The sequence below is a fragment of the Oncorhynchus nerka genome, linkage group LG4, assembly GCF_034236695.1.
Source record: "Oncorhynchus nerka isolate Pitt River linkage group LG4, Oner_Uvic_2.0, whole genome shotgun sequence".
In the NCBI taxonomy this organism is placed as follows: Eukaryota; Metazoa; Chordata; class Actinopteri; order Salmoniformes; family Salmonidae; genus Oncorhynchus; species Oncorhynchus nerka.
The window spans coordinates 32,713,132-32,739,293 of record NC_088399.1 but is presented as its reverse complement, the minus strand read 5'-3'; the positions used below and the strand labels follow the sequence as shown (position 1 = coordinate 32,739,293).

Here is a 26,162-nt window from a genome sequence, read left to right as displayed (position 1 = left end):
TTTCCAAGCTGTAGTGCTATATCAGTGCTTTGCTAAACATCTGGTTATTACTACAACATCACTGCAGGTTATGCATGTCAACTTACATCATTATGCATCTATGAGTGTCTGATATCTCTAAGGTGTTAAGTCAAACTCTTGAAAAGTTCCTCTTTGGTGTAAAAGGCCAAGTGTAGTTTATTGCTAGTGTAAAGGTGTCGTTTCAAATTCATCACTTATTGGATTTTTTAAAAATCCAAGTGGGGGAGGTGCTTGACAGATGTCTCTGGCCTCACCCTGATCTGCTCCTCCAGCTGGCATTTCTCCTCGGCGTCCACTGCCAAGGTGAGGTACTGGGAGGGCCGCACGGCAGAGTTACTGGTACTGGTCTTGCCTGAGTAAAAGGACTTCTTCAGGGAGTACTTCTCCTCAGCTGTGTAAAGCACCTTCAGGTAGGGCTCCTCAATCACCTGAGACATATGGTCGAAGGATTAGAGTTTGGATCAGCTTACTTTCGATTCCAATCTGTTCAGAAATTAAATAAGCTATGAAAATGAAGTAATTCATTGACATTTAGGACTCTCAATCCTCTCAGGCACTCTAGGGTATGGAACGTACCGTCTTGATCATGGCTTTGGTTTGGTCCGTTCCCACAGGAACATCGTGCACCTTGTACTGGTTGCAGAGGTAGCTCATAACCTCTTCTGGAGCATCAAAGAGCTCCCGCAGGTACGCAAAGAACCCAAAACGCCTACAGACAAGAAAAGACAAAAAGGGTTAGGTATAGGGTTGATACCTTTACATTCCATCTTGGGACAGTACGAGAAGACTATTCACTTCAGAGACTCGATGGGTCGGGAGGGAGCGCGGGTGGCGCAGGATTCCTCAGGAGCGAAGACTGAATTCACCCTCAGGTTCTGGCTGTCACGCACCTGAGGACAAATCCATCATCAGAACTCTTACTGACGCACTTATTACTTTAATTAGAGCCTATAACTATGGCCGGGTTAGGTGGGTCACATTAAAAACTCAAGAGTCCTATATCATAGATTAGTGCAATGACTGAGTATTACTTTTTCTATTCTTTACCAACAGGTCCACCTCACCTCCATCATAAACTTCTCCATGTCTTCCCTCTTCTGGAAGACAAAGGCTCGCAGGTCATTGAATGGAATGTGGTTCTCCACGTATTTAGCATGGTTAGGGTTGCGGACACTAATCTGAAAAGAGCAGAACATTTCTTTCAAAGGCTACATATGGGCTTTCAAATTATGTTTACATATCAGCCATACATGCTGTTCTTCAAACCAAGTTGTCTTTTCATTAAATTTAAAATTAAAAAGAGCAACAGGAATTGAGCCCCACATTGGAGGTGTCATAATACCCTTAAAGAAATGCAGTCAAATGGGGAATGGTTCCAATCATTTTTCACCTAGGGAATTTTAAAAGAAATGTAGCCAATGTATTAATTACTACATTTAGCCAACAAACACTTCATCTAGAGATTCTTATAGTTGCCTCGATTCGGCAGGCTTGTCCAGCTCATCATGGCATTTGTAGATCTTTATGATGGACACATTAGCATTTCATTTTCGGGGGGTGTAAATATTGGTGAATATATTGATTAGGACAAGTCCCCTTGTCCTAGAGAGATTTCCAGTTTTCAAAACACCACACCAGGCTAAGCCTGCATGAAACACAGGCCTTATTTTAAGTGTTTCTAAAATACCCTATGGGAAAGATTTTATTGTGGAAAAACAATTGGAACCATTTCCTTGGACTGCTAGGTTTAATGGGTATTATGACTCATACTGTGGTACTCTACTGTGGCCATTTTAGGATATTGGGGTGTAGAATGAAGCGTTAGTTGATAACATATCAAAGAAAACTTCAAAGTTCAGATAGGTCTCCACGAAACAGCAAACAATGAAAAGTAGGAGGGGCGCTTGACAATGACACTTCAAAGTATATGGAGAGAATTAGGCCCATATAGCCTTAACAATCCCTGTAGCGTGCCCTCACCACTAGCATCATAGGTTCATAGACATTGCCACTGAAGATGTGTTTGTTCTGCCTCAGCCACTGGACGGCAGCGTAGGTATCCTTGGAGCGCCCTCTCAGCTTCTCCTCCTTGATTTTCATCATGTCATCCAGACTCCTCAGCCTGTTCTTCAACACTACAGGAAACAAGAGTTACACCAAGTCAAATGGTACGTGTAACGCTCCACCATGGTTAAAATGGTGCAGTGAGCCTCTGTGCCAAGACAGTTTGAGACCCAGAACTCCCCAGACCCTGTGTGTGTGTCTTACGTCTACACTCTCCGTTCAAGTTGTCCTTCTCCCTACGCATGTCGGCCTTTTCTCCCTCCATCTTTGCTTTCTCTTCCTGGATGCGCCTCAGCTCCGCATTCACTGCATTGATCCGCGGCGTCACGTCTGATTGGTCGCCTACGTTAGCCAGCTCCGCCCTCAAGTCATCAATCATGCGCCGGGTGTTGCTGATTCGCTTCTGCCGGTCCGCCGCCTCTGTCTGCTTCAGGCTGAAGGCCTGCTTGATATCCTCAATCTAGAGGGATAGGGGAGGATCAAACTTATTTAAAACGTCATTCTATTTCCATTGGTATCAATAAGGCAGAAATAGATAAAAATGTGTTTAAGAAAAAAGAAGAAGAAGAAGTGCCAGACCTCTCTGTGCTTCCGGTCCAGCTGGTCCTGTTTCTGTTTACACTTCTGAGAGGCCTCCCTGATGCTGACCGTCTGGAACACAACAAGGATGCATCACCAGCACCAGTCTAAATGTAACTAGGCAAGACAGTTAAGAACATTATTTTTTTACAATGACAACCCACTGTTCCCTGGTAGGCTAACTGCTTTGTTCAGGGGCAAGACATTTTTACCTTGTCAGCTCAGGGACTCGATCCAGCAACCTTTAGGTTACTGGCCCAACACTAACCACTAGGCTACCTGCCACCCCACTGTGTTGTCTATGGGCTAGACAACACAGTGGTTCCCAAATGTCTTTGCAGTATCACCCACCAAGTAAATACAACACATGCTTTCCCCAAGGCCCAGTCTCAAAAGGCATAAGCTGCGAGCCTGGAGCTAAATGGACCTCCCTCTCCCTCCATCCAGCCCAGCTACAAAGCCCAGGGAGCCAGTCTCTGACCTTGTCCTTCATCTGGTTCTCGATGGGCCTCAGCTGACTGTCGATGTGCTGGATTTTCTTCAGCATGGGGGCCTGGGACTCCCTCACGGTTTTCAGCTGCTTCTTGGCGTCCTCCCTGGATTTCTTCACCCCCTCCAGCTCCTTACGGGCAGTCTCATACTCCTGGAAAGAACAGAGGGTTGTCAAAGATTGTTAACATGAATGCTGACATAACATACTTACATATTCATTTTGTTTTTAAATGGAGGAGTATCTATCCATGTCCAGGCTCTTTTAACAAGCTATAAATGACTATAGGGTTGTATTCGTAAGTGCACACTGTAGCAAAATGTTTTGCAATAAACCGTTTCCCCCACATTGTAAAGCACAGGCGTTAAACTTATTCCACGGAGGGCCGAGTGTCTGCAGGTTTTCGCTCCTCCCTTGTACTTGATCGATGAACTAAGGTCACTAATTAGTAAGGAACTCCCCTAACCTGTTTGTCTAGGGTTTAATTGAAAGCAAAAAACTAAAAACCTGCAGACACTAGGCCCTACATGGAATGGGTTTGATATCCCTGTTGTAGAGTGAATAAACTGTTTACGTTGGTGTGAACTAATAAATATGACCCAGGTGTCACATCTCTCTATGACCACTCACCACCCAGGGTTTCTTCTTCTCCAGCATCTTTATGTTGTCCAGGTGTCTCTTCTTCTCGTAGTAGCGCTCCACGTCGTGCTTGTTCCGTTCGTTCCTCTGCTTGAACTTCTCCAGGGCGCTGGCCTTCTCCTTGCACACATTCTACCAAACAAAACAGCTTACCGTAGAACTTACTCTCCCTGAGCCATTCACACTGCAGCAAAAGCTTCTTTATAAAAGAAAAATCAACTAATCTTCATTTATCCAGAGCTAGAACTAAAACTGTTCTCACCTCCAGTTCCCTCTCTTTGGTGCGGAAGGTTTTGAGCTCGCAGTGGAACTCATACATCTCTGGAGGTCCCACTGACTTCTCTGTGGCCTCTAGCAGCTCAATCTTGGTCATCTTGGCAAACTCACCCACCTTCTCCTGCAAAGTCACAGGGCACAAACGGTGGTCAGAGAATTTGAAGTTTGACATGAGTGGATCGAGTAAGAAAAAAAAAACAAGTAAATGAGCAAGAAAGACAACCTCCAAGTTTACACTCACCTGTGGCAGAAACTGGCAGAGGTTGCTCACTTGGATCTGTAGAGCCTTCACCTCCTCCTCCACAGTCTTCTGGCTGGAGTGTTTCCCATTAAGCAACCACGTCGACTGGTTATTCTCCACATGGATCTCTCTATTGATCACCAGGTTCCCCTTGGCCTTGTGCCTGAAAACACAGGTAGGGTTCCCTCAATGTTATTATACAAAGACAGAGGGAATCCATGTTGGCATTTCTGAATAATCTAAAACAAACTTACAGTACAATCTCAACCGATCCTTTGTTGCACCCACGCTTCACATACAGCCCAACCTAGTCAGAATATATCCAAGTTAAAATAAAATACAAGTCAATAGTGTCATATATGCAATAATGAAAAATCATTCAAAGGAAAGTTTGACAACATATCCTAAGTGTAGCTAGCTAGGACAGTTAATAATAAATAGCCAACTACCTTGTCCCCTCTGCCCAGGATGGCAGTCTTTCCTGCCAGACCCAGACATATGGCACAGACAATACTGGACTTGCCAGTTCCATTGGCCCCCACAATCATGTTTAGGTTTGGTCCAGGGTGAACTATGGAGTGGTCATAGGTCCTGTGGGGGAATTAGAGTGGAGTGTGTCAGTTTAACTTAAGTACAGCAACTTTATTAGCCAATGTTAGCACATTCAGTTAGCAGAGTAGGGCCGACTCCATTTAGTCGACTGGTCGATATCGCGGTTGACCAACAGCATTTCTTTAGTCGAGCAGTCGCAATATTTCGCACCCGTCTCAGTGGATTAATCTATTGCGGAGGCCACGGGGATGGCACAGTCCATCACTAAGACATGTGATACAGAAATTGTATATATAAATTATGTAAAAATAACGGTACAACACTAATCAATCAGATATTATTTTATAGCAAATAAGCTCTCACATTGGATATGGTCACTTTAGAATTGGCGCCTTTCCCTATGTTGTTATGTGCATAATAGCAAAGTTAACCAGCATATTGGGATTGAGAACAATGGGGTAGTGCAACAGCAGCAGAGACGAGGAAACCACCTTAATTAGGTCTATAATCAATAGCAAAACTATTATTAATGTGCCTGGCTTTATAAAATCATCCATATACAGTACCAGTCAAAAGTAGACACCTACTGATTCAAGGGTATTTATTTATTTTTACTATGTTCTACATTGTAGAATATTGAAGACATCAAAACAATGAAACACATATGGAATCATGTCGTAACTAAAAAAGTATTAAACAAATCAAAATATTTTATAGATTCTTCAAAGCAGCCACTCTTTGCCTTGATGACAGCTTTGCACACTCTTCGCATTCCCTCAACCAGCTTCACCTGGAATGCTTTTCCAACAGTCTTGAAGGAGTTCCCAAATATGCCGAGCACTTGTTGGCTGCTTTTCCTTCACTCTGTGGTCCAACTCATCCCAAACCATCTCAATTGGGTTGTAGTCAGGTGATTGTGGAGGCCAGGTCATCTGATGCAGCACTACATCACTCTCCTTGGTCAAATAACCCTTACACAGCCTGGAGGTGTGTCTTGGGTTATTGTCCTGTTGAAAAACAAATGATAGTGGGAATGAGCGCAAACCAGATGGGATGGCGTATCGCTGCAGAATGCTGTGGTAGCCATGCTGGTTAAGTGTGCCGTGAATTCTAAATAAAATCACTGACAGTGTAACCAGCAAAGCACCCCCATACCTCCATGCTTCACAGTGGGAACCACACATGCAGAGATCATCCATTCACCTACTCTGCATCTCACAAAGACATGGCGGTTAGACCCCAAAATCTCAAATTTGGAATTGGACCAAAAGGACAGATTTCCACCAGTATAATACCCATTGCTCGTGTTTCTTGGCCCAAGCAAGTCTCTTCTTCTTCTTATTGGTGTCCTTTTTTGCAGCAATTCAACCACGGTGGCCTGATTCACGCAGTCTACTGTGAACAGTTGATGTTGAGATGTGTGCTACTTGAACTCTGAAGCACTTATTTGGGCTGCAATTTCTGAGGCTGGTAACTCTAAATGAACTTATCCTCTGCAGCAGAGGTAACTCTGGGTCTTCCTTTCCTGTGGCAGTCCTCATGACAGCCAGTTTCATCATAGCTTTTGATGGTTTTTGCGACTGCACTTGAAGAAACGTTCCAAGTTCTTGACATTTTCCGGATTGACTGACCTTCAAGTAATGATGGACTGTCATTTCTCTTTGCTTATTTGAGCTGCTCTTGACATAACATGGACTTGGTATTTTACCAAATAGGGCTTTCTTCTGTATACCAACCCTACCTTGTCACAACACTACTGATTGGCTCAAACACATTAAGGAAAGAAATTCCACAAATTAACAAGGCACACCTGTTAATTGAAATGGATTCCAAGTGACTACCTCATGAAGCTGGTTGATAGAATGCCAAGAGTGTGCAAAGCTGTCATCAAGGCAAAGGGTGAAGAATCTCAAATATAAAATATTTTATTTGTTTAGCAATTTTTTGGTTACTACCTGATTCCATGTGTGTTATTTCATAGTTTTGATGTCTTCACTATTATTCTACAATGTTGAAAGTAGTAAAAATGAAAAACACGAATGAGTAGGTGTCCAAACTTTTGACTGGTACTGTATCTACAGAAATAAGACAGATCTTGCTTTGAGTGCCTGTTGAATAACCTACTGATTCCATGTGCGCCGAGCCTCATGCAACGGCAAAACGTTGGATAAAGCCATTTTAGTCTGTTTTTAATCTTTGCTATGCTGTGATAAAGGCTTCACAATTTCTCATTCGAACAGACTGGTATTACTTAGTGTTGTTTACACTGATCCAAACAGGCAGAAAAATACTGTAATCTAACAGCACCTGTTTGTCACATGTGGACCAGAGGAAAAGTAGCTGCTGCTTTTGCAACAGCGATTCTAATAAAATACCAAAAACATTGTACCACAGCTCTCGCTCCTATACCCTCCATTTTCTTGAGCTCATTATTACAATTATGATCGTGATTATAATAAGTAATGTTATCATCAGTAGGCTTTGTATTGTAGCCTTGTATAACCACTAAGAGCGCAACCGGTTTAGTCTTAAGCCTATATTTCAATATATATAGGCTACTATATCAATAAATCATTTGTTCATGCCATCACACAGCATACGACACATTCATGCTTTGAAATGCAATCAAGTGTTTGTTTTTTTAACTAAAAGGTAACTTTGAATAATTAGCCTAAACAAATAAACTGCAATTCACAAATGCATGCAACCGTTTTTAGTCTGCTGTAATAAAGGATTTTTATATATTTTCCACCGTTAGAACAGACTCCCTGGTACACTTATTTGGTGTTGTTTACTGTTCCAAATAGTCCCCCCAAAAATTATACTGTAATCTAACAGCAACTGTTTGGCACATAATACTCTCCTTTTTCTTGGTTTCCAGTAGTTTCCGCAACTAAGGCAAATGTCTTCTACAGATCTGACTTGTCCTTTTCCTCTTGAGCAACCAGTAAACATTTGCCAGTTTCAAGTTTCCACATCCGCCGTATCCATTTTGCTGTCATGTGTTACTGTCTTCGGAGTTTGTTATAACCAATTTATTGATGTGATTATGATAGACTATAGGTCAGGCCCCATTGGTCACATGCATGCGATGCTCACATGTTTCATGTAAAGAGAGCAAGGGCTGGGAAGGTTTTCCTAAACAAAATAGGGATTTCGGTATGAGAACTTTAGTCAGAAATAAGTAAGAAACTAAATGGCTGAAATTATGTTGCTTCAACACGGCAATAAACACTTGCTGTGGTGTGGTGCCTTTTCATTGCAGTAGGGAGGAGAGAACTTGCACCAGTCTCACAGGCACGTGCTGTCATTTATTTTAAACAGTGTAACCATCGGGTTCTTTAGTCATTTTTGTGTCGTAATTACTTAATCAAACAGCGTGCTTAAAGCATCAGACAAACTCAGTGCATCTGTAGTTGATTTTATTCAAACTATATATGGAGAATAAGGTTAAACATTTTGACCAATCGATTGGTCGAAAGAACAGGACACCTCACAACCAAGATTTTTAACTAGCCTTGGCTACAATAAAACAACCTCTGTCGGACACATGCAAATTCAGCAACATTTAGCTACCTAGCTAGATGGTTACAAGACTCTGTCACAGATTATTTATTATAATCTTTGACTCGGTTGTCCATGTCCAAGCAGGCGTCTCTGCAAAACAGCAACATCTCACAGCTAGCTACCGTAATTGCTGGACTATTAAGCGCACCTGAATATAAACCGCACCCACTGAATTATTTAAAAAAAATATGTATTTTGTACATAAATAAGCCGCACATGTCTATAAGCCGCAGGTGCCTACCGGTACATTGAAACAAATGAACTTGGTCACTATCTTCCTCCTCCTGTGCACTGAAACCACTGAAGTCATCTCCTTCGGTGTCGGAGTTGAATAGCCTCAGAATTGCTTTATCCGATGTTGGATCGTTTTCATTGTCGCTCTCGTCACTTTCATCAGAAGGCAAATACCCCGCTGAGCTCATGCTGCCCCTTCAACACGCAGCAGACCAGCCTTTCGAAACCCGTTGATGATAGTGGATTTTTTGACAATGCTCCACGCTGTCAGGACCCACTGGCAGACTTGACCATAAGTTTCTCTTCGCATGCAGCCCGTTTTAGTGAAGGATTTCTCCCCACTTGTCATCCAATCCACCCACTGAACAAGGAGCGCCACCTTAAATGCACGATTTACACTGATGTCGAGTGGCTGCAAATACTTTGGGCCATCTGCTTTTCTTCCCTCTGAAAGCTTTTCTTGTCTTTTTGCACTGAGTCAGTTCCTCACGCTGCTGTTTCCAACGTCTTATCATCGACTCATTAAGGCCAAGCTCCCGTGCAGCAACTCTCTTTCCTTTTCCAACAGCCAGATCGATCGCCTTCAACTTGAAAGCTGCATCATATGCATTTCTCCGTGTCTTTGCCATGATGAGGGTGACAAAATTACTACCGTAATCAGAATGATGGGAAGTTTGAGCGCGCTCGATTTACGTCACATTATGTGACTGTGCTCAGTTTTTTGGCGGCATGAATCTTGTGAAAGCGGAAAAAAAATCCATAAATTAGCCGCGTCATTGTATAAACCGCGAGGTTCAAAGCGTGGGAAAAAAGTAGCGGCTTATAGTCCGGAAATTACGGTAGTCTGATTAATCAGGCTGCAATATATAATGAATTTGTTTATACAGCCTGAAACGAATGTCTGCAAAATCGTGTATATGTTCCTTACAAGTCCGAATGTTGAATAAGCTGCTCGAAATTAGACAAAACATCAACAGGAAACTATTGTTTACCCGACTTTAGAGAGCCAGTAGTTCTGCACAAAGGTAAAGTTATATTGGATATACGTCAAGGGTTTCCAGATAGCACAGACCGATTTTGTAGTGACAACAGGTTTGTTGTGTCAGTCTTCCGTTTACAGTCACAGGCAGATAGCTAAAGTGAGAATAGGAATTGGTCTGAAGCCAAGAAAAGGAAATTCACGATGTCATGACTGTCCAGTGAGGATCCAAATAGATCAGATCAGCTTTGCAATAAGTAACTTCAACCAGACCCCCTCACCCACGGGGACCATTCTACTACTCTTTTCAAACCATCGTATTTCCGCTACTCTCATCAGCCCACTGGGAACCATCGGCACGGCTGGCTTGCCTACCTTCAAAATAAGCTTCAGGAGCGAATGGAAGTAGAATAAACTAGTTCTGTTCAGGACTACACGACGAATCACCGGTACCGGACGACTGCAGAGGAAAACAGTAGAAGACTGGTGGGGACCCCTTTTGGACAATCAAGAGCCTTACAAGCATGAAGCATGCTGTGAAAAGGCCCGGTTCAGAGAGGTGGCACGGTTCAGAGATACACAGCGAACCAAGGCATTTTCACGTAAATACATTCATGATTTCTTACTCCAAGCGGGCGGCGGTTTGTGTGTAAAGTAAAGGAGTGCTGTAAGTGAGAATAGTTTCTATAATGTACCAACGTTAAGTGTCTCGCCCCCTGTCTTTTGTAACAAGCAGCTATATTGTTATCAGTCCGCTAGGGACCTGTTAACGTATTAAGTGTGTAGGTTAATCTTGTGTTTCCATTTAGTTAGCTAATAAATAAATAAACCAATGTGTAGTGCTGAATCGTAAGGCTACGTTTTTTACAGATGCAAGGAGGTAACGACTGTTCAGAATGATATGATACAAGGTTATGATTAATAAGTTGACTGTTTATAGATGTGATAGGTAAAATACCTTTTAAAGTTTAATAATTCGGGAGATGGTAACTAAAGATCCGCTCTCGTGTTGCCCCAGATTCTAATGGAGGTAATTTTTTACCTGATTAATTAAAAAATAAATTAAAGGGTAACAATTAAACCTAGTCGATTAGATAAGTCTTCAGATTAATGTTAAGTAACAATGAGCACCACCATGCCAATTCCACCCATACTCTACCAAGACTTTCCAGCACACAGCTTTGACCTACTACAGTTGGTATTGGACTTCTAACTATGTGTAGTTGCTTAGGATTCAAACCCTACAGCTATGTTGGTATTGGACTTCTAACTATGTGTAGTTGCTTAGGATTCAAACCCTTCTCAAAACAGCCTAATTCATACCCTTCAGAGGGATAATTAAGCAATAAGGAGGTGTGGTATATGGCCAGTATACCAAGCCTGATTTGATTGTTTTTAAAAAGCAGTTGTGTACTGTTCACGGGGCATGTTGAATCCCACCGAATCAATCCTGGATGCTCGCGCTGCAAAAAGCAAAGGAAAAAAGGAGGAGGAGCTGAAGAACTGGAAAAGCCTCCTGCTTGATTTAAGTCTCATGTATGGGAGCATTTTGGCTTCCCTGTCAAACATGACAGAAGGGTGGTAGACAACACCATTAAGGTGTGTAGGCATTGCGCCACAAGAAAGCCGTATAAATCATGGAAATACATCGAGCATGGACACCCATTTAAACAATCATCACCCCGTTGTGTCAGTGACGGGAGGCAACTCCGCCAAGAGACAACTTCTCACCGCGGAATTTAAGAAGCCCTTTGCTGCAAAATCAGACCGGACTAAAGCCATCTCCAAATCTATTGGGATGTTTATCGCTGCAGACATGAGGCAATACTCTGTTGTGGAAAACAAAGGGTTTAAAAATATGGTGAAAGTGCTGAGCCACGCTAGGAAATCCCATCGCACATCCACTTCAGTATGAAGATCATGCCAGATCTTTATGAACAGGAAATTATCCAAATTGAGCACTGAAACTGCACCACCGTCTGTGTCCATGATCCTAACCTCTGAAAACAAGGATTCTACAATCCATGGGCCCAAGTGAGGAAGACAGCACCAACATTAGAGATGTCAAGGCTGCCATTAGAGAGGACCTGAACCCCAGATAACCCCCTAACGTGCAGGACTACCTTCATAGATCACCTGCACTGGATCCAAGGTTCAAGTCCCTGTCTCACCTAGACCCTAACCTACACCAGAGGACATACAGTGATCGCACCACTGAGATTGTGGCCACTGAGGAAAAATAAATAAAAGTGAATTACTTAATAAATATACTGCAGTCTAATCTTAGTCTATGCTATTGGTATTAGAATCATCCATTTTTTATTTGGAATAAGAATGGCTTTTTATTAAATGTTATTGCCACAATTATAGTTCTATGAAATATGACAAATAATATCCACAAAATAATTTGGCGATGAAGGGGCTTTTCGGGGAGACCTCTGCGAACAAGGACACAGGCAAGACATTTGCCAACACCATCAAAGATGCAGAGGCATCCTACAAGGCAGCAAGCGGCATTCCAGTGGATGGTGATCCACTGGCATGGTGGAAAGCAATGAGTGTAAATACCCTTACATTGCCATGATGGCAAGACGCTACCTGGCTGAGCCTGGCACTACAGGTACTTGCGAGAGGGCAGGGGACATAGTGACTGCAAAGGGGCTCTACACTCTCCCCAGACAATGTAGACATCCTCATCTTTTTGAAAAAGAATTTGAAGTTATAAGCTCAGGTCTGCTTTGCTTACTTTACTTTTTAAAATTATTTTTTTAATGATGTTGACAGGCAATTTTTTCATTCATTATTGTTCGGAAGAAGGTATCGTGCCTCATATTGCACTTTAATTTAACAATTGAGTATTGAATATTTTATTTTAAGTATTTACTTAAACACTTAAGTTCCTTGCGTTAAGTGTTCTTTAAGTAATAATTGGAATGCAAAAGTTGTCTCCCCCAGTTTCATGCTGATCCGAAAAAATTATCAGATCGTTGACTCAAAACCGGGATCCGATCCTTAACGAGTTCTGTGATCCGTTGCACCACTAGTTACCACCCATACTACAGAGTTCCAACCTTTCTCTGGAAGCAACAACAGCACAAGAACTGTTCGTTGGGAGCTTCATGAAATGGGTTTCCATTGCCGAGCAGCCGCACACAAGCCTAAGACCAACATGCGGAATGCTAAGCGTCGGCTGGAGTGGTGTAAAGCTCACCGCCATTGGACTCTGGAGCAGTGGAAACACGTTCTTTAGCATGATGAATCACGCTTAACCATCTGGCAGTCCAAAGGACTAATCTGGGTTTGGTGGATGTCAGGAGAACGCTACCTGCCCCAATGCATAGTGCCAACTGTAAAGTTTGGTGGAGGAGGAATAATGATCGAATACTGTTTTTCATGGTTCGGTATAGACCCCTTAGTTCCAGTGAAGTGAAATCTTAACACTACAGCATACAATGACATTATAGACAATTCTATGCTTCCAACTGTGGCAACAGTTTGGGGAAGTCCCTTTCCTGTTTCAACATGACAATGTCCCTAATCACCCAACCTCACTAATGCTTGTGGCTGAATGGAAGCAAGTCCAAGCAGCAATGTTCCAACATCCAGTGGAAAGAAAGCCTCCACTCTTCTTGGAAGACTGTTATAGCAGCAGGGGTGGGGGGGTCAACTCCATATGATTGCCCATGATTTTAGAATAAGATGTCCGATGAGCAGGTGTCCACATACACTACGTGACCAAAAGTACACACACACACACAGCATTCAGAAAGTATTCACACATTTTGTTGTGTTCAACCAATTTCAAATGTAGATTTAGTGTCACTGGCCTACACACAAAACCCCATAATGTCAAAGTGGAATTGTTTTTAATGAATTAAAAACAAAATGTTGAGTCAATAAGTATTCAACCCCTTTTATGGCAAGCCTAAATAATTTCAGGAATGAAAATGTGCTTAACAAGTCACATAAGCGTGTGAAATAATAGTGCTTGACATGACTGACTACCTCATCTCTGTACCACAAAGACAAATATCTGTAAGGTCCCTCCGCCGAGCAGTGAATTACAAACACAGATTAAACCAAAGACCAGGAAGGTTTTCCAAAGCATCGTAAGGAAGGATACCTATTGGTAGATGGGTCAAATAAATATAAAAGCAGACATTGAATATCCCTTTGAGCATGGTAAAGTTATTAATTACACTTTGGATGGTGTATCAATACACCCAGTCACTACAAAGATACAGGCATCGTTCCTAACTCAGTTGCCAGAGAGGAAGGAAACTGTTCAGGGATTTCACTACGGGATCAATGGTGGCTTTAAAACAGTTACAGAGTTCAATGGATGTGACAGAACAACACTGAGGATGGCTCAACATTGTAGCTACTCCACAATACTATCCTAAATGGCAGAGTGAAAAGAGAAGCCGGCACAATTAATTTTTTATTATCCAAAACATGCATCCAGTTTGCAATGTAGTTTAACTCAAATACATTTGTTGGTAGTCAAAGAAAATATTACTAACAGGTTGTATATCACAGCTGGCCTGGTACATTGTTTACTGCCTCCATTCGGGATGCACCATTTCAGATTTCAGTGTCAATGACTCAATATTTTGGACAACAACTGATAAATATAACTAAGGCTGGGAATGTCAATACAATCAAACTAGCAAGGGTAATGATCACAAGTCAGTCATAACGTTGCTAATAGGCTAGCGTATCCATTTATGTAGCAAGCTAAAAACACAGAGCCTAACGTTAGCTAGATAGCTAGCTGCTACGAGGATGTCATGTAATTGGAGGAGTGGAGTGAGTGACAGAATTTCCCCCCCTCATTTTTTGGTGGCTAAACACAGCTAGATGCAGGTGTCATTTGGTTAGCAAGCAAGAACTTGAACATTATCCAGTTAGCATATCTCTTGCCTTCACAAATTCACTCTGGCTATCTACTCCGATTTCAGAGCACTCGTCATTGTGCCAGAGCGCAGAATAACTGATGAATTTACAAACGTGCAACACCCGCTGAATATTACTGGTGTTAGTAAACGTAGGCACAAAAAAAAAGTTAGTCATGAATGCCCTAGATAAGTTGTAAACAGCCTAGCTAACAAGCTCTCCTAGGGAATGTAAAATGGTCAGAGTGAGGGGTTTGCTCATTTATGTTTGGAAGTGGCTAGCTTGAACTTTAACCAGTCAGCTTCGGTGGTTGGTTGGGACAAGGATGCATTGGCAGGCAAGCTGCAGGACGAGTAGGCTAGAATTCCCCATCGTTTATCAGTGAAATTTTGATGGCCAACTAGCTGCAAAAGATGTAGAAGTTTCTCTAATGTTCCTTCATGAGATTTAATCATCTCATCTTGCTCTGGCTAGCATTAGTTGCTTATCTTGTTGATGTGCATAAATAAGGGAGAGAGCCTACCTTTTCATGGTTGTTTGATCAATATAACTAAAGTTCAAATGTAAGAGGACTCCCGTGGTATTGACAGAAATCCATTGAGGTGTAGTTTGCTTTCTAATGATCTAAAGTCACATCTGCCTGTAAACACACAGTCCACTTGAAAGTGAATGATGGCAGGCCTGTGTGGCAAATAGCTTGTTTGCATAAAGGCCTACTGCAGCTCTGATCTGACTGGTCCTGGTCAAGACAGACATTTGTATTTATGGCAGTGTCTATTAATTGGCCAAACTCAAGGTCACTTTCCCACTCTATATTGCTATAGAATTTTCACAAATGCCTTAGTATACATATTTACCAAACATTCCAAAAATTTATGAAAATGACTGTCGCTTTTTAAAGTGTAATATTCTTCCTGGGGGAAGAGATTTTAAGATTAAGAACTGCAAAACGCTGTCAGTTTACCTGAGGTAAACATTCAAGGTTTATGTGGGTAAATCTAATTGCTAACAATAGCGAAACCGGCATTAGCGAAACAGAACAATTTGCTCGGAATAGAATTTTCGGTGTTGGTGCCACCGTGCTCAATATAACTAAGTAGTTGTTGACAGGATTAAAAATATCATAAAATAAGGCCTGCTTTTTCGCGATTACTTCGAAACTACGGCAAGCAGTTGGAACATACGGCAATATTATGAAACTGGGCTCCATGGCCGATGCAATTAACTAGTATAAAAAAAAGCTTTGTTAAAAATGTCATGTGGCCAGCCTACTCTAGACTCCTTTTAATCGGACGTCTAGAATTTGAGCTAGGAAGGCGCAACAAATACCCGATTTAAAAATGTAACTGTTAACGACCCTGTTAAAATCCGGTATGAGGTTCTCGGTAATGGATGGCTCATGGCGAAAAAGTGTGTTGTGTCACTACAAGTTGATTTACGAATGTATCGATATTGGTGTCATATCGGTTTAGATAGGATATTAACGTTAGAGATGTGAATTCGACAACACCATCGTCGCGTCAAACAGGTTGTCAAATATCTTCCGACCTATTTTCCGTAAACAGGAGCTTTAATAACATGGAAATATTGCCGTGTCGGAACCCTAACCCTGTAATGTTAAAAGGTGTGTAGTAACTTTTGGGGGGGGGGAATTATTTCTCGACGATATGAAACATACGTCCCCAATGTTTACAAAACCACACCGCAAGCAATGCATGTCAACGCGTTTAATTAGCGCAGGCGTCGGGGCTCTACGACTCTCACCGCCAGAAGATACGAGTCAATTGGCGCTAAAGGTAACGTTAGTTAGTATCCCCATTCATAGACGCTGCTATATGCTATCTAACGTTAGGTACATTGCTATCACGCCGTAATAGCTAGCTAGCTTTTTTTCTAGCTAGCTAGCTAGCGTGTTTGGAAACATGTTACAGTTGAGTTGACTTACAGGAAGTTTTGCATTGTGATGCGAATTATGGATCCTTCGACAAATCCAGACACCTGGCCATCTCCAACGGTACCAGAGGACGAACCTGCTCCATTATTTGAAGGTTGTGTGTTCGTTACGTTACTTATACGTTTTTTCTTGCCCGCAGAAGCCATGATGCTGACTTAAAACTTCGAAGATGTGCTAGCAGTCTTTCAGTGGAATTCGCGCGCCCAGTATGGACGGTTGTCGATTGATGATTGGAGAAGGTGGGTCACGTGTAGCGTAGTTCACCAACAACACAACATGCAGCTCATGTCCACTAGGTGTCAGTAACGCCCTATGTTTCATGCCTACAGCAAAGAGAGTTTATTACAGTAATGAAGTATCTCTGTCTGCCAAATAGTGTCAGTCAGAATACAGTAAGAGGTGCACCAATACCAAATATTCTTAAAATATTAGCTATAGTTCCAGAGAATATTATGTGCCAATACTCTTGTAGACCTTTAAAAATGAAGACAAAGTCATAAGACAAAGGCATGCTTTGTTATTGCTGCTCATGTTGTGTTGCTACCATGTTGTTGTCATGTTGTGTTGCTACCATGCTGTGTTGTCATGTGTTGCTGCCTTGCTATGTTGTTTTATTAGGTCTCTCTTTATGTAGTGTTGTCTCTTTTGTCATGATGTGTGTTTTGTCCTATATTTATATTTTATTTTAAAAAATGTTTTATCCTAGCCCCTGTCCTTTTGCCTTTTTGCAGGCCATCATTGTAATACCGAATTTGTTCTTAACTGACTTGCCTAGTTAAATAAAACATTTAATTAGTAAGATCAAGACAAGGACACACATGTTGAATAAGCATCCCTCTTTATTTCAGCATTAATCTAATGCATATTATTTTGAATACAACGCAGCCTCTATTACTGGGAAAATGTTGATTGACTACTACCAATTTCTCTACAAAGAGCAAGTAGGGTCAGGTGTGACTGATAATTAAAAACGTGTACAGTGATATAATTTGATTGGTTGTAAATGCAGAATCTCTTTTACTCAATTCGAGGCATTTTTTGTTTGACCTCAATATGTGCAAAACGATTCAGTGCTATTAGTACAGTTGCAAAAATAAAATAAAATGTTTGTGTACATTTTTGTCCGTATGTGCAACATAGTATTGATGCATGCATCTTATTCAGCACTCTTCCTGTCCTCTGCTCCTTCACTCAATGTCATTTGAGTTTCCTGGGGAATGGGTCATTTTGACTTCAATATCTGTGGATGAAAAATAAAATGAGCCATGAGTTAAAAGATTGCACAAAGCAAAACAATTCAACACAATCCTTGTTTGTAGAGGTTGTATAACATTAATCGGGCAACAGATACCTGGGCATGGTCCACTTTCAAACACAATGTCATCGATGGCTATGTCACTCCTTATTGAGGAACCCCTGATTGCCTCAAAAACAACCTAGAACAATAGGAGAAAAAGGACAACAAATCTAATGCTCAGTAAAAACAGTATTTAGCCTGAGCACATGTGAATAAGACTGGGTGCTTTAATTCTTCAAATCGTTGCCTGAATATATTGTTGTAATTTGGGGGTGGTGTGTAGAGGAGAAGTGACATTTTTCACCACTTGCCTGATGCTGTTGGTCACTCTGGTATTCCACAGTTGCTTTCAGCCAGGTGATGCTCTGCTCTCCAGTGTGTTTCCATAGCAACACATCCTTTCCATCCTGTCTCAGATGGATGCTAAGCTCACCTGTGCCTGAGCCGTACATCTGGTAGAAGAAACGTAGGCACTGAGGACCACTGGACCCCCTCAGAGGACTGGAGAGTAACCGGGCATTCTGACCAGGCAGCATGTTAGATGCCTCAATGTGCATGTAGTACCCTAACAGAGTTCCACAGGGTCAAATTCCAACTATCACAGTATAACATGAAAACAGACTACAATGTCACAATTACTCTTTTTAAGGAATGTTATAGGGCATTGGATACTCACCGACTCCTGTGGTGTGATCCCCCTTCGGCCCGGTGTAGGAGGTAGGGGTAGGCCCTCTCACCAGTACCCAGTCACCCTTATCATCCTCCTTGTCTTGAATATACCCACAGTGACCCATCTCAAAGTTACAATGCCCAGGGACAGACAGGAGTAAACCTGCAGATGGACACACAAAATGACTCTCAAGGGACAATGTGTTTATCATAGAGACACTATAACTCCCAGAGATCCTGTGGGCATCAGTGAGGGTGAAGTTACCTGCTGTAAGATCACAGTCCCCGAGGCTCACACTGATGTCATCCAGAGCAACTGAACCACAGTCCCAGAAGTTTGTACATGTGCTGACAAACACCACCTGGACAGCAGGAGCAATTAGCATTTTTTTTGCAGGAGCAAAGCCTTCAACAACATATATTCTCAGAGGATATAGCTTCTGAAAAAATGTAACGGCATAATGCATTTGCAGACAGAGTTACACCTATTTATAGTAATTAACTGTGATAGGGTAATGTTTAGATTTTGAACAAATAATGCATGTTTTATCAGGGCAAAAGAGTTTACAAAGAAAACCCAGTGAGGAGAATCTCTGACTACGGACTTCGGCATCCTGTTTCATTTTATGCCAAACATATTAAACCTGGTCGTCTAACTGCTGCTGCTTACAAAGCTGGAGCCAAACCAAAGGACTGAGAATTTAAAAAATATGTCAAAGATATGAGCTATGTAAGGCTGAACAAACTTCAAAGCCCCCAACACAACAGTTTCAGTTACATATAAAACATTATAGGCAGGGCATACACAGGATATCAATTGTGACGAGGAAGGAAAACAACTGACGAACTAAAGAGGGGATTAACCCTCTACTGGGGTTACTTAACCCTCTATGGCACATCATTGCCCTCAGGCATTATTTTGAAATTCATGACAATATGTGATATCATGTCTGCAAATGTTCCAATGAGATGCAGAAGTTGGTATGATGTATGAATTGGGGCAGGGGCCTTCTTTCAGGAAGCAGAGCGATGTGAGTGCATGGTGTGAGCAATACATTTATTTCATTATTTTGCATGTTTAAATAGAGAGAACTTGACAATAAAAAAATATGTCCTTGTGTAGGGACCTCTAAATTAGCATATTTGATAGTTTTTGAACATATTTTGTTTTTATATATATTCAAAACATTTGCAACGTTGTGCAGTTAGGCAAATTTTCAGGGCAATATCATGCTCAATAAAATAATGTAAAATGATGACCTTGGTCAATGTTTTTGCCAACATATCTACTGATATTCACAGGCAATGGACACATGGACATTCTATCAGTGAAAGTAGCCTAATCGAAGAGTTAGAATCGTACCATCTGATAGTGGTGGTGGTGGTGGGGGGGTGTATGTCGCCTAAGTGACAGCAAGGAATAATGGACCCCAGAATCAGGTTCGAGAGGCAATGAAATGTAAGTGTTCTGAAAATATCAGATTTTCCTTGGTATTTTAGTACCCTTACGGCACAGCGTTGCCCTGAGGCAACAAATACATTTCTGGGTGTGGAGGAGTAAAAGTTTTTTTAAATTCTTATTATTGATACATTATCAGAAAGCCTAAATCTTCCCAAAAAATAAGATGGAATATATATATATATATATTTTAAACCAAAATGTGTGCATTAGAGGGTTAATATATTTTAATACATTTTACCTTTGCAGCCTGTGGACTCTGGAAGGTGATGTCCGTTGCTATCCAGACACCTCTGGACTTGTCGTTCTGGGTCCATATCCTGTCCTGTATGATTCCACTCTGACCCTGAAGGTAAACGGTGAGCGCCTGGTCTGTCTGTAGGAATCCACGGAGAGAGTAGTGGAACCTCAGACAGTACTTCATGTTGCCGGGCAGAGGAGGCCCGAGCAGGCGGCTAATATAGCCAGCACGTGGACTCAGCCGAGAGTGAGCTAGAAGAAAGGACCCTGTGGGAAGAGAAAGAACTCTCAATATTGTCTTTGGCAGCTCTGTTTCCTGTCTATCGTTTTGCCATGGAACATTTTCACTTTGCACCAAGCACTGGTCTTTCTGACACTTAAAACACTTCAGTTTTTTACCAAAGTCAAATTGAATGCATTGCAAATGGTCAACAGGAGCAGCTAGAGAAACAATCTGTTGTTTACTTATTGCGCTTCTTGTATCTTTGTGTGATCAACATTGTATAATTTCTGACCTGCCCCTGTTGTGTGGTCCCCAGTCCTGTAGATGTTGGGCTTGACTGACACTCTCTTCCATGGGGATCCTTCCATCTGATCCTGGGTGTAGTGGCAGAAACCCACCTCAAAGTCACAGTTGGCGATGGAGGGATCAAATGTTGGCTCTGTAGCACAGATGGGACACATTAGGACGCTGCAGCCCAATACTCTTTAACATAATGCTTTTCTCCTCTTTTACCTTTCAACTCCATCCATATCAGTCATGAAAGTTAATGTAAAGTCAAATGTAAATCTACTGTGTGATGGAAACAGGAGGAGAGAGACCAAACAGACCCACCTGTCTCTGCACTACAGAACTCAGGAGAGAAGGCGATATCATCGAGTGCCACGTGACCCCCTCTGGGGCTGTTGAAGGTGACTTCAAACACCACCTGTAGAGAGCCGGTGTACACATACAATCACACTCATCGAACATCCGCAGATCAGGCAAACACATGAAGAAGTGAACATGCTGCTCACTGTACTCAGTATTCAATCAGAATGTAAATCCAATGTGCACTCCTTGTGAAAACATCTGCACCCCACTGACCTGCAGAGGGAAAGGGGCCTTGATGTCCACCTGCACAGGTATCCACTCCAAGGTGGTAGCAGTCCAGTCATTAAGGCTCTGGTCCTCTGGGTCTGCTCTCCACAGCTCCTGGTACTGGCCTGCCTGGTCCCTGGTGTAGACAGAGAACAGGTTCCCTCGCTCCTCACCCCGCTGGTACTGGAAGCTTAGGCAGCCCGACATGGGCACCGTTGTCATAGCGGACACCAGTTTGGCTACCTCCTGGAATGTCTTGGCGTGCACAGAATCCACATACATGTAGTGACCTGGGAAGGTAATGGCAGCTTTGATTTTCAACTTGAAGCCATTATGGATGATACCAACCAAACTCCCTAGATTCTATTGTCCATTGAACTACCTCAAGCTACAATATTTTGGCATTCTGCTGCCATATGAAAAAAAAAATGAAAAAAAAGATTTTGTGAACTTAGCAGGAGGCCAGTTGAGTGTCCCCTGCTGAACGTACGAAATGCCCTTGTTCTGTTGAGTGTTAATACTTTATTGAGTTATTTGTTTTGGTTCTTGTTCATTTTGACTATGTCATTTGCTTGTGGCCTGTGTTGAGCAGTGGTATATTCTTTTTGAGTGTTGAGCTGCGATATCTGCTATACATCTACTAGCATTTAAATGTGTGAGTTGCTAAGGCTTCACCTGTGCGTGAGGACGTGTGGACGTAAGGTATGTTGCTCTGAGTGTCCCGGGCAGCTCCTCCTCCCCTGTACCAGTTGACATTGGTGTTCCACTGGTTTCTGTAGCCACAAAGGTGGGACTCCTCGTAGTCACACTCTTGAGACAACAGGACAGTAAACCATTAATACAACACTTCACTGTGAGGAAGCGGACCGAGGGGCTTCTCTCATTAAAACCTTCTTGTTATATTTTATTATAGTAAATAGAGCAAGTTAAACAGGCAGATGATAAAAGGAGTAAAAGAGGAAAGCACATACATTATATATCATTAAGATTTCATATACACTAGATAAAATATAAATGTGACTATTGAAATGTTATTGTCACATAATGAACATGTTTTGTTGGATGAAAAGTGATACGGAATCAGTCATTGTGTTGTCATCGTGCACGCGTGTGTGTGTGTGCATTCTTACAAATCTCGAGAGTATATGATATGGGTGTGACTCACTGACCTAAGCAGTATCCAGGGTTGATGCGTATCTCAAAGATGGCCACACTACTACCATTGCTCTCACCAGGTCTCCCGTCAATGACAATCTGATGGGAAACAGATGTTCAGTAATAGCCCTCAATAGGTAATGAATGAGGAGGGGATATGGAGGTTTTGGACAGTATGTCTGTGCCCCATTATGTTGGGTGGGAATGTACGACATATAGACTATACCACCATAGGCTAATGGTACAGTTCCCAGCTCTCAGATAAGTGTAGCCAAGGAAGGTCCCCCCAGGCAGGTTCAAGGTCAAGTGCATGGTTAGTTACTGTAATGCTCGTGCCTGACTGCCTGTGTGCAGTGCATGTTTCTATCATGCTCGCTTATTTCTATCAAAGCAGTCAGGTTGAGTGCAGCACCATTAAGATGTCACATGCAATACATAGCAGCAGTTATCAGACCAGACCTGAGATTGAACAGCAGATACAGTACATGCATGTCATTTCACGTTTGGAATTATCAATGTTTATCTTTTGAGGGGGGGTCTTTAGAATATTTTCCAGGCCCCATTCCTCCACCTAAGTATGGCAGTGTTTATATTAGCCCATACATTTTAACAGTGTGTATGTGCCTCCCATGTTCCTGAGGGTGTGTTGTTTACCCTGTACGGCTCGGTGCTGTTCTGGAGGTCAATGCTGGAGATGAGCCAGCTGTCGGAGGCAGTCTGGGTGCTCCACAGGGCCCGGTCGAAGCTCTCGCCCTCTCTGCGCTGTTGGACCTGTAGAAAGCCCGACCCGGAAAGTTGGTACACCAGCCTCAGACAGCTCCAGTCCTCCTGCTCCATGGATGGGCCCAGCAGAACTGCCCTGCCCTCCCCCTCTGACCTCTCCTCTCCCTCCGACCTCTCTTCCTGTCCATCCTGGTCCTCTAGGCCTGGGTCCACTGAGATGAAAGACCCTGAGAACAGAGAAACAGTTTGAATAGAGGTTCTATGAAAAGAGCAAGAGAGGAAGAGGGTATAACAGGACCTACTTAATCCATTGTCATTAGGCTTTTTTTCTAAGAATGCCTAGGGTGACAGTGGCAGGGAAGGATGGATGAAAAAAGGAAGAGAGGAAACAGATGATGAAGAGGAAGGAGGGTGGACGGTCTGCCACAACAGGACACAAGTAATAGACAAAAACAGTTTACATATAGTAGTCCCCGTCTTAAGGCAAACATAATGATTACATATAGTAGTTGTCATAAAAAATAAAATCTGCATTATTATGTGTCCTTTGATCATTCTGGGATATAATAGCACTACTAAGTACCAAATCTGAGAGCTTTGAATGCCTAAATCTGTTATTTCACTGTTTCCAGATGTGTGCTGGAAACGCAGTCCAGATGGCTCTCTCTCTCCCCACTTTCTCTCCATCAGAGCAACAACTGCATAAACCACATCAACAAGTACAACAACTAGTACAGCTAGGCCTACCACAGACACCACTACAGACACTACTACAGACACTACAACAGGCACTACTACAGACACTACTACAGACACTACCACAGACACTACTACAAACACTACAACAGGCACTACTACAGACACTACTACAGACACTACTACAGACACTACCACAGACACTTCCACATATACTACTGCAGACACTACTACAGACACCACTACAGACACTACTACAGACACCACTACAGACACTACTACAGACACTACCACAGACACCACTACAGACACCACTACAGACACTACCACAGACACCACTACAGACACCACTACAGACACTACTACAGACACTACTACAGACACTACCACAGACACCACTACAGACACTATTACAGACACTACCACAGACACCACTACAGACACCACTACAGACACTACTACAGACACTACCACAGACACCACTACAGACACTACTACAGACACTACCACAGACACCACTACAGACACCACTACAGACACCACTACAGACACCACTACAGACACCACTACAGACTCTACTACAGACACTACTACAGACACTACCACAGACACCACTACAGACACCACTACAGACACTACTACAGACACCACTACAGACACCACTACAGACACCACTACAGACACCACTACAGACACTACTACAGACACTACCACAGACACCACTACAGACACCACTACAGACACCACTACAGACACTACTACAGACACCACTACAGACACCACTACAGACACTACTACAGACACTACTACAGACACTACCACAGACACCACTACAGACACTATTACAGACACTACCACAGACACCACTACAGACACCACTACAGACACCACTACAGACACTACTACAGACACTACCACAGACACCACTACAGACACCACTACAGACACTACTACAGACACTACCACAGACACCACTACAGACACTACTACAGACACTACCACAGACACTACCACAGACACCACTACAGACACCACTGCAGACACTACTACAGACTCTACTACAGACACTACTACAGACACTACCACAGACACCACTACAGACACCACTACAGACACTACTACAGACACTACTACAGACACCACTACAGACACCACTACAGACACCACTACAGACACTACCACAGACACCACTACAGACACCAATACAGACACCACTACAGACACTACTACAGACACTACCACAGACACCACTACAGACACTACTACAGACACTACCACAGACACCACTACAGACACTACTACAGACACTACTAGAAACTTAAAATCCTTGTAATAAGCCCCTATCATCTCTGCTGTATAGAAGAGAGGACAGTCTTCTCATGTTTTCAACAAGCAACAAGTTGCCATGTATTTCAAGCACTTTAAGGGGGATGACCCACAGGGCACATGCTGGTTGAATCAACGTAGTTTCCATGTAATTTCAATCCAATTTAGTTGAACCAATGTGGAATAGACGTTGAATTGATGTCTGTGTGCAGTGGGGAGCTACTGTATTATAGGCACTTGTCAGTGTTATTAAAGGGGATAGTCTTCAACCTTTTTCAAAGTCTCCTACCATCTTTGTTGAGCGTCCAGCTTAAAAAGTTTGGGTCTGACGTGTATCCACAGGTGCTGGACTCAAAGCTACAGGAGCCTGGCAAGTGCTGGATCTGGGCTTGGACTGTGGCTGGGAGAAGAGAGAAAATGGATGAATCATACAGACACTAAAACAAGCACCACCGCATGTATAAAAACATGCACATATTCACTGTAGATTTGTTTTCTATACTCACCAAACAGGGTGAAGAGGTAGAATGGAAGCATTGCAGTCTTAAATTTAAAAAAATCCAAAAACAGGAGACAAGCGGAAGTACCTTCAAACTAATGCACAAGCGATTGTGTATCCCAACCAAAATCAAAGGTCCACACTGTCAGTATTTCTCTGTCTGGTCCTGTGTGTCTGTGTCTGTGTCTGTCAATCAATATCAATCTCTCAAGCTCACAAACTGCCAGCACACTGTACAGTCTCGGATAAGAAGACTCTGTCCAGACAGCAGTGCTGTGAGGAGGAGAGAGAGAGGGAGGGAAGGAAGGAGGGAGACTCTGGTAATAATCTGAACCAGACTCTTACAGAGCTCCAGAACTCTCTCTCACTTCCCTCACCTCAGATTCCCCAAGATTTTGTCTTAATTTACATTGTGGGAAGTAGCCGTTGAGGTATACTGCTTTTGTATTTATACTGAACGAAAACATAAATGCAACACTTTCAAAGATTTTACTTTTACAATTCATAGAAGCAAATTAATCAATT

General features: G+C 42.5%; 2 protein-coding genes across 2 annotated transcripts in view; both read right to left on the bottom strand.

Moving 5' to 3' along the window:
* smc5 (structural maintenance of chromosomes 5) overlaps positions 1-16,708 on the bottom strand; it is a 29,698-nt gene extending 12,990 nt beyond the window's left edge. Inside the window, exons 1-14 of the mRNA XM_029651568.2 lie at positions 16,484-16,708; positions 4,760-4,901; positions 4,565-4,617; positions 4,311-4,473; positions 4,056-4,190; positions 3,785-3,925; positions 3,146-3,307; positions 2,665-2,736; positions 2,290-2,545; positions 2,002-2,156; positions 1,086-1,199; positions 817-911; positions 598-730; positions 276-449 (exon numbers count right to left, since the gene is read on the bottom strand). Of these exons, the coding sequence (XP_029507428.1) occupies positions 276-449; positions 598-730; positions 817-911; positions 1,086-1,199; positions 2,002-2,156; positions 2,290-2,545; positions 2,665-2,736; positions 3,146-3,307; positions 3,785-3,925; positions 4,056-4,190; positions 4,311-4,473; positions 4,565-4,617; positions 4,760-4,901; positions 16,484-16,638 (1,950 nt within the window). The 5' untranslated portion in view covers positions 16,639-16,708. The remainder of the gene's footprint in view (positions 1-275; positions 450-597; positions 731-816; positions 912-1,085; positions 1,200-2,001; positions 2,157-2,289; positions 2,546-2,664; positions 2,737-3,145; positions 3,308-3,784; positions 3,926-4,055; positions 4,191-4,310; positions 4,474-4,564; positions 4,618-4,759; positions 4,902-16,483) is intronic.
* Positions 16,709-17,313: 605 nt separating this feature from the next.
* Positions 17,314-25,913, bottom strand: LOC115122348 (MAM domain-containing protein 2-like). The gene is made up of 14 exons (XM_029651557.2): positions 25,645-25,913; positions 25,428-25,538; positions 23,048-23,343; positions 22,408-22,492; positions 21,914-22,048; positions 21,245-21,528; positions 20,993-21,086; positions 20,673-20,819; positions 20,159-20,424; positions 18,724-18,820; positions 18,466-18,621; positions 18,101-18,354; positions 17,844-17,928; positions 17,314-17,732 (listed from the first exon to the last, which is right to left on the bottom strand). The coding sequence occupies exons 1-14, from the start codon at positions 25,673-25,675 to the stop codon at positions 17,680-17,682; spliced, it is 2,094 nt and encodes a 697-aa protein (XP_029507417.2). The 5' UTR covers positions 25,676-25,913; the 3' UTR covers positions 17,314-17,679.
* Positions 25,914-26,162: the final 249 nt, after the last annotated feature.

Bases quoted from the DNA above. Each gene is read 5' to 3' on its own strand.
- LOC115122348 (XM_029651557.2), bottom strand. From the start codon at position 25,675: ATGCTTCCATTCTACCTCTTCACCCTGTTTG. The intron at 18,622-18,723 runs GTAACTTCACCC...GTCCATCTGCAG, and splicing joins GGACTGTGATCTTACAGCAG to GTTTACTCCTGTCTGTCCCT. The intron at 18,355-18,465 runs GTGAGTATCCAA...GAACTCTGTTAG, and splicing joins GGATCACACCACAGGAGTCG to GGTACTACATGCACATTGAG.